The following is an 8844-nucleotide window of genomic DNA, read 5'->3' as shown; positions in this document are numbered from 1 at the left end:
ATTATAAGAATCTCTTCTGCTACTAACGAATGTATAGTTTTATAATCCACATACACGAAGTAAATTTTCATTAGCCTTCTAGACCACACCACCTAGTATTCGCACTCTCTTACAGTGTATTAGACGCATGTCATTTTAAAAACCTACAGAGGCCTCCGAAAGAGGCTATCCTTGTGTACAAATATCCACTATAGCACCCATCCACGACATCTTACTATATATTTTACTACAATAAGAATCTCTTGTGCTATCGAAGAGCTTACAGCTGCGTAGTCCACACAGTGAAGAATATTTTCATTAGCTTTCCAGTCCACACCAGCTACCATTCACATTCTTCTACACTGACGACGTATCGCACATAACGTGTTATGCTCCCGAATACCTGCAATGTCCTCCCAAATCCTTGCATACAAATATCGTCTATAGTTGGGCAGTTTACTAATGGATGATTCATCTGCGGTATCTTCGTTGGATCTACGTCTTTTTGTATCGCATATATACCCATGGCTTGCACTCTCGTACAGTGACGAGTTATCAATAACTTATCATCGCTGATGACGCAATTGGTCCTGGGTTGTTTTGCGAAACGGTTCGCCTTGGAAAAATTCTGCACGATCGAACAGTATCGCGTGCTTGCACGAGTTCAGGCGAAGCCGAACTAAGCACGGGTGTACGTCCGGGAAACCGCGTGGGTAGATACTTCTACCCTGCACCGCTGCCAGCGACCGTCACCCCCTCTTCACGGATCCCGTGGCGTCACCCCATCAACCTACACCGAAGTCTGAACCACCCCCGCGGTAACCAATTCTTCCTAACCGGTGACACGAGTAACCTACCCCAAGACACAACGGAGAACTACAGCGACGATCAAAGTCGGACACGTTGCGGAGTTAGTTACCATTTATGATTCAGTATCTAAGGCTTACGCTGTTTTAGTGGAAATTAGGAAATGGTGTAATTAGGAAATTGGTGTCCATGGTAACAATGCCGATTCAAAATATTAAGTTATCCCATAAGTTCGTACCGAAGACACTGTCAATATTTAATAAAAAGAAAACTACAGAAATATTATAGTGACGGTGTAATGACTTTGGTAAAATAGTGAGAAAATATAGTGAAATAAAAGAGAATACCGTTTTTTTTATAACACTTAAGGGTATAAAAATAAACATAACCCACGAAAATAAAAATAACCTGAAGCGAACGTGTATACACTTATCACGTCATTTGCATTGTTTGGTTTCTGAAGAACTACTCGATATTCTATACTTGACTGATTTATATTTTTTTTTTCCTATCTCTCTAAAATTGTATAATATCTCCAAGAGGAGCCAAAGGTAGCATCGAGAGCTCTGAAAAAAAAAAAAAGAAATACTAATGAAACGAGACGAATGACGATCAATCGGTAATTTCGAGGAGCGGAGTTGAATGTCCCGTGAACTGAAACAGAAACGGATATGTTGACACCGTTATCTAAATAAACCGTGATCTATTTTGTTGCAAAAGCCGTAGAACTAGATATCATTGGAGTAGATTCAAGAATTTCACTCGGGTAGATGCGCAGTAGGCAGTGGATATAGGCGCAATAAAGTCGCGCGCGAACAAACTCGGGCTCTAAAAGCTCGCGCTTGTATAATGACACACGCTCGTGAGTTTATGGTTTTCAAAGCGGAACAGATGAAGTATGATTGATGTTATAAACGCGGCTCGTACAGTGTGATATACACAGATTATGAAAATCGGGGCAATAAGGGTATCAAATGCGGCATTATGGGCGGCAACTGATCATTATAGTTGCGCTGGCCACTTTCATGACTCGTTCAGGGCATTCTGAATAAGAAAAGATTGCTCGTGTGCTGCTCAACGGCCAGGCGATGATGTACGATCCCTCTCCAAACACACGATTACGTCTGCTGTTTAAATCTCGATACGCATTGTTTCGCTTGTTACGGAATTAATGATTCTTTGTTAGGTGCGATTTGACAAATAATTGAAGATTTACGCCCAGTTTCTTCTTACCAATTGTTCGTGGAACAGTGATTTACCTCCATTTAAATAGTTCTCGTCTTCGATTTATGGAATTTATTACGAAAATAAATACGTATCGAAGGTTTTCTTAGCGTTAAGAGCATCGAATTAATAATTTGAATGAATTTTTTTATATACAACTCGCAATTAATCTTTTGATTTTGTGTGTAGACCTTCCACGGCGTGGGATTTTCGTTTCGTTGATAGTTGATATTTGAATATTTATAACTTATATGAAATATTCTAGAAATACATTTCCTGGTGCCAGCAATTTAATGCTTTTACTATTCAACTAATGAAATTTTAGTGACAGCGATCTGGCAAAGAAATAAAAGCAAACGAAAGAAGTTATCGACGAACCAATTCAGCGCTGTATGCAATTGGAAAGAAATTAGGACCGAATATTTCTACGTGAATTGTAGAGCAACGAAGGAGTGATGACAGGTATCGTGTGCATGTGCAGATAGAAACAGTGTTCGTGATACGTTAACGAGGGACCGATATTTCGCAGATGTTTCCACACGGATCGGATGTTAAACGTCAGAGAAAAGTATAGCGTCTTACCGTCACTACTACATCGGGAGTCGACCTTTCTCCTTTTCAACTTGAGGTCTTGAAACAAGCTCATGTTGTCTAGCTCACACGGGCTGCTCGTAAGGGTCATAATTCCTGTAAAAAGAAAAGGTTACGCAACGATTAGTTTCGTTGGACTAACGACGCGTGAAATCTGTGCGATTGCGGTACGCATCTTTCACACGAGACAAGAAACATTCGTATTCGCTAATAAATAGACCGCGGATCTTTATGCATTTGTAGGAAATCTGAGTGTGCAAGAAACTACAAAATGCGAGAATATAAGAATGATCGAAAGTAGAGTTCACGTTATAATAGTTGCAGAATAAAATAAATTCCTATTTAGGTACAATTTCTGTAGGCACGTTCGCCAAGATTTTATTTCGCATAAAGATCCCCAGTCTGCTAATAAATAATCAAAGCTAATCTACTAGCGGTGCGCCGAGGAGACCCTGCTAATCAAATCCATGATACGTCTCGTCAGTGTCTGCCACAAAAAAGCATCTTCATTAATCACGAAACGTCCAGTCACCTTCCATTTATACCGGACTAACGATACGTAAACAAATAGTAAGGCGAAGTCGCGAGGATTAAATTTTATTGGTGGAGGCTGACAAATGAACCGCGATTTTTTAATTCGTGACTAGACTGCGGATGTTCATGGAAATTTATAGATTTTTGTGTATTTAGGCGAGGAACAGTAAAAGTACAGTTAAAGTAAGTTTATCTTCTATATGTTGTAACGCGTATTTTTATTTTTATATTTTCTATGTATTTGCGAATTTGTACACACCCTCGCGTATTTTTGTATAATTCGATAAACGTACATATTTCGTACAGCGAATTAGCAATCACGTTGACGTGAAAGCTACGTCTTTTAGCGCGTTCAACTTTAGATTGCTGAGAATGATGAAATGAGATTTACTGGAAAGTTATATACAACAAGTGGATGAAGAATTAGAACACGTTTAGGCTTGCTCGTGAGAACTCGTTGAACGGTTCTTCGAAACGATGAAGAGGTTTTTAAGCGATTAAAGATGAAATTTAAAAGAATATTTTTCGCATGCATTGTTATAAGATTTTTTACTATAAATTGGTCATATGTATAAAAATGTTTAAAACACATTAAATGCTCTTTTATATAATGTACGTATATAAAATATATGTTGTATTATATTATTATTTTATATGATACATTATTATATATATTTGATACATTAACTTCATGCGTATATATCGTATAAATTTATTTCATGTGTATTTTTCATATAAATAAATTTCATATAAATACACCTGGCTGTCATAACATACTGTCTTAACAGGATTTTACAATATCGTAGAAGATGAAGTTGTATTCGAACGATACAACTTTTCATTCGTTTTCTCGTTACTACGCGGAGGACACGTAAGGATCTGAGATCTGTCCACTGCACTACGTAAGGCGCTTCGTAGTGCTCGAAGTCATCTCGTTCGACCGAGGATATCGGCTATCGCAAAGAGAACGGACTGAATGTGAAAGTACGTGTGTCGGACGCACGCGTTTGCGATTACGGCGAACGCATAGTTCACCATTAACCCCTCTTTAGCCAATAGCATACAATTGGATCGTTGCATGGCAGTATCTTTCAGCGGTGAAACGCGTAGAACCTTGCGATTCGATGCGTCGAACGCGAGCGTACTTTTTTTTTTAAATTCCTACATCCATGAATAACACATTTAATTCTGAGGTAAGTCGTCAGGAGTGACTCTGGGAAACGTGAGCTTATTTCTTCTCATTAGATATTGAATTTATCATTCCGATTACAACGATGACTCTAAGAAATACTGCAAAATGGAAATATAAATAACATACTGGCTGTCGTAACGTACTGTTTTTAACCGGATTTTACAGTATCGTAGAAGATCAAGTTGCATTCGAACGATACAACTTTTTAATGATAGCGTTTCCATGGTGTCAGCATACGAACATTCGGCCAACAGAGATTCGGATGAAGAAGGCCTCTGCTGTAATTAGAAACGTCGTGAAGCGTACTCTCATTCTCTGACGAGTTTTACGAGTTTCCTGACCCTAGACAAAAGAGAGAGAGAGAGGGGGGGGGGGTGGCTAGGTCTGCGACGATTGGTGCACCAGGTCAGTTTAATAATACTCGTCCACTCATCTGGGTGTTCTGATAATGATAAATCGCGTCTTATCGCGCGCTGACGGCCGTCGCGTAATTAATAGCGAAGTAAGGCAGTAGACAGAAACGGTTTAACGATCGTCGCGAGAGAAACGGTCTATGACACACCATGGGTCGTTTTAATAAACGCGACGTCGCGTATAATACAGGCCAATCGTCCGCGATCGCACGAACGCAACTGTATTTGCATGTTGTTGCGCGTTTGGTTCGCACTTGCTCCAACTGCCGCATGATCGACGTTGCGCAATGTCTAACTTTGTCGCGTCACTTTCCTCTAAGGCTGCTTAAGGAAACGGAAAAGTTGTTAGGAAATTTAGGCATGTTTACTTACCTGGACCTTCAGCTCCTTTCTCCTGTGTTAAATTAATTGTTTAGCTCGTTATACTTTTTTTTGTTCCTGATAGGGATCGTGAGAAGTAATTTTTAGAAAATTATTTCAGATGAATACCAAGTAGGAAGATTTACGTTTATACAGTGGGCGTAGAATGTATTCGTACACCGATCAATTTACGAAAAAAACTTTTGTGTGAAACAAATATTAGGTAGCGGAATGCTCGTGAAGAATTGAAATGGTACGTAAAATCGATAGCAAAAGCAATATTTCTATTGTTAATCAGACCGAACTATTAATTTATTGTAATTGGCGATTCAAGTTGATTTCATATGCTACTGTAATTTTTAATTCGAGGAACAATTAATCGAAGGGAGCTTTCGTTGAAGATTATAAATATTAATTTTAACGAATACTCAAATGGTATGTAGGACACGATACGAGCGATTTTGATCGAAAATGAGCCTGAAGAAATGATGTCAATTAGAACGTAAACCTTTGGATCATTTTCACCTGGGTTTGTTGATACCGAACTTTCTAGAAGTTCAAATTTGAAGACTGTCATTTGATTCGAATCGATCGTGGACATTGGCTCACAACCAAGCCAAGTCTCTCCGCACTCAAGATTAAGTAAACACTCGCAAATCGTAAAATCGCGACAGAACTTTCTCTTCATCCACGGCTACGAGTGTTAAATAATCTTTCTCGTGTTCCTGTTTCAACATGCCTCGCATCAGATACTTATCCTACGACTTAATAGTTTCCTCATTGGATTATATCAAACAGTTTCATTTTAATGGTTCGTAATTTTAAGCGTCTGCTTCTCTTTGCAAACACTTCGTATTTTTTAATTAAAGTCGACGTATAAAGTTCTTTCTTCTCTTTGCAAACGCTTCGTATCTTCTTATTTTACTCTATGTAGAAAGTTTCTATTTCTCCATGTGACCATATCGTATCTACATCGTCACTTTATTATCTCTACAAAGTTTCGATTTCTGTTTAAAAACATTCCATACACTTTACCTTTCGTTTCAAGTTTCGCTTTGATCCTTTCGGACCAGAATTATTTTTTTTACTCGTACTTGTGCAATTTAATTTTTCGGGTTAACTTGGACTAGAATTAGTATGGAAAAAATCCTAATAGCGCAGTTCTCGAGGAAAACTGATCTTTCTTCGTGTGCACCAATAAGGACATTCTGTCCTAAAATTTTCTATTACTCCGAAACCACTCGACGACGGAGCCGTTGTGAACGCCGCTTAAGCCGGTAGCAAGAAAGCCACGTGGGCGAGAGCGGTGTGCATCGGTGAAGGCACGCGACGCCAGATGGCGTTGCACGGTGCACCGACACACGGGAACCAGGAACATCCATTGCACCGTGTGCGCGCGCATACACTGTCGCGTGCGTGTACGTGGTGGTGCGGGGTCCTTGCTCCCTGGCGTATGTGGGTCAGCAGTCTCACACACACCACCGTTCTTGCGTAACCAATGCACACACGGGACCGGGAGAACTGCCGGCGTGCACATGCACACACCGAGACGGAAAGTGCAGCCAATGCACTAACCTACGGTCTCTCTTCTTGAGAGGCCGCCTGGCGATCTCGTTGTATGGAAACGTGCGCGTGCTCGCGCGTACCGGGGGGGGGGGGGGGCCTCAAAGCCGCGCAAGCTCAGGCTATCTCGGCCAAGCTTTTTCGAGGTTCACCTCCTCCTCCTCCTCCCCCCTACTCCCCCCCCCCTCCTCCCTCTCCTCCTCACCCTCCTCACCCTCCTCCTCGGCCCCTCGATCGCCGCTTGTATTCGCTTCATTAAACGCGACGCTGTTGCAAGGAGGAAGAGGAATCGCGAGCGGTCTCGAGATATCCCCTACTTTTTCGACGCGGCGTTCCGTTGCTCTCCCTTGACCAGAGACGAACGCCTTATCTGGCCAACGATTTCTAATCAATTGTACCGGATAAACAGATTCTTAAACATCGCGTCGGGGAATGAAAAGTAAAATTGGTATCGTAGTAACGAGTGGGTAAATTTAAAAGAGCGACAATAAATTCCTAGACGAATAAATAAATGTATTAGGGGGACCAGAAAGTAATGTCGTTTCTTTTATATTAAATTCAAATAAATAAATTTGTAACATGTTTTCTGTTTTTAATTAATTATGTAATCGCCCTCGTTATCGACAACGCCTTTTTGCTATCTAGTGTGCAAATTTTCAATACCTGATTGATATAAAAATCAATTGGTATACGATGAACCGATAAATGATAAACAAGTATCGACATTCGCAGAAAAGACATTACTTTCTGCCCCCCTCCACCCCCCGCCCCACTAATATATCACGTAATGGGTTTAATTACGCTTTTAGAACATTCTGTCTTTCCTACTGATTTTTCAATTTTGTGATTGTTTGAATCCGTGTATGTAGGGTATGAGTTGCCGTTTCAATGCATCATTTTTCATATTCATGAAAAATATTTCGGCAATAATGTGAAAATAGTAGAATTCCTGGAGAACACATTCATCGGCGTTTGTGATTTTATTAACGAGTGGACAGCAGATTTTATGTACGAATGATACAAAGTAATGTAATAGACACAAAGCGAACATCGCCAAAAGGTACGTGCACTTATGCAAAATGAAATGACAATATTATATTTATCATAGAACGTATCCAACACACATTATATGTATACTTTATGCATATTTTCTATATTATTATCACAGTACGTCATAAATGCATGAAATTCCCAGTCTAATAATGAATTGTTTATTAATAACTCTGTGAAGCGACGCGTAGAATTACATAAATTTCAACAATTAATTCTTTCGTATTACTTTGTAATTTTAGTAAAGGTTAACATTCTATAGACTACGTCTACATCGTCAAAATTAAACAGTGAAATGAATATATTTCAACGTGAATTACATTTCGCAACGAGCGATTGAAAAATTATATCCGCGTTATAGCTCGAAAGAAATTCGATACGATATTATAAAACGGAATGTTGAAATACCGACAAATTAAACGAAACACGAAGTTCTCAGTTGGAATTTTCTGTTTAATTGAAATTGAAATTGAAATCGAAGAAAGACGTTAATAGATGCAAAGTTTTCAGTCGACCAGTGAAAATGATCTAAACGACAGGTCGATCGAATAACCGTATGTACGTATCGATTAATGACTATGCAATTTCGTTTTTTAGTCCTGTTTCTTAATTGTTAATATATTAAGTAAATAGACAAATAAACACGCAAGGATAAAGTGGTCTCAGAGAAATGTTATATCTCAGAGAATTATATTCGTTAAATCGATTCAAAAAGAAGTATCATCTTATAGGGGATGACGAGACAAAACTGTTTCATATTCACAGTTTATACGTGGAATGGACAGTTTGGAAAATAAGAATTGAAAAGTTACAAGTTCGTTGGAAAAATTGAATTTCAGGAAAAAGGCTTCTAAGCCTTCGAGGTTTCTCTTTGAAACTAAACGTCGTATGAATAAACTGTAAATAGAAAAAGGTTTCGTCTTACCATCCTCTATAAGCTGATATTTTAATAATTTTCAGTACTTAATAGCTGTACAAATAATATAAAATCCTAAACTGTAATCGTATGATTTACTAAAAAACTCCGTGACCAATTATCAGCTTAATTATTAAACAAATAAGTAAATAGACAAATAAACACGCAAGGATAAAGTATACCGAAATCGTATTTGAAAAAGTAACCGGTGAAAT

General features: G+C 38.9%; 1 protein-coding gene across 1 annotated transcript in view; it reads right to left on the bottom strand.

Annotated features, from left to right (window-relative positions):
* LOC128884013 (hormone receptor 4) overlaps positions 1 to 8844 on the bottom strand; it is a 38738-nt gene that overhangs the window by 22477 nt on the left and 7417 nt on the right. Inside the window, exon 2 of the mRNA XM_054136976.1 lies at positions 2593 to 2697. Within this exon, the coding sequence (XP_053992951.1) occupies positions 2593 to 2697 (105 nt within the window). The remainder of the gene's footprint in view (positions 1 to 2592; positions 2698 to 8844) is intronic.

Source organism: Hylaeus volcanicus, chromosome 1 (genome assembly GCF_026283585.1).
Source record: "Hylaeus volcanicus isolate JK05 chromosome 1, UHH_iyHylVolc1.0_haploid, whole genome shotgun sequence".
Taxonomy (NCBI): domain Eukaryota; kingdom Metazoa; phylum Arthropoda; class Insecta; order Hymenoptera; family Colletidae; genus Hylaeus; species Hylaeus volcanicus.
Note: the sequence above shows the minus strand (reverse complement) of the source record. Positions and strands in the feature narration are given on the sequence as shown.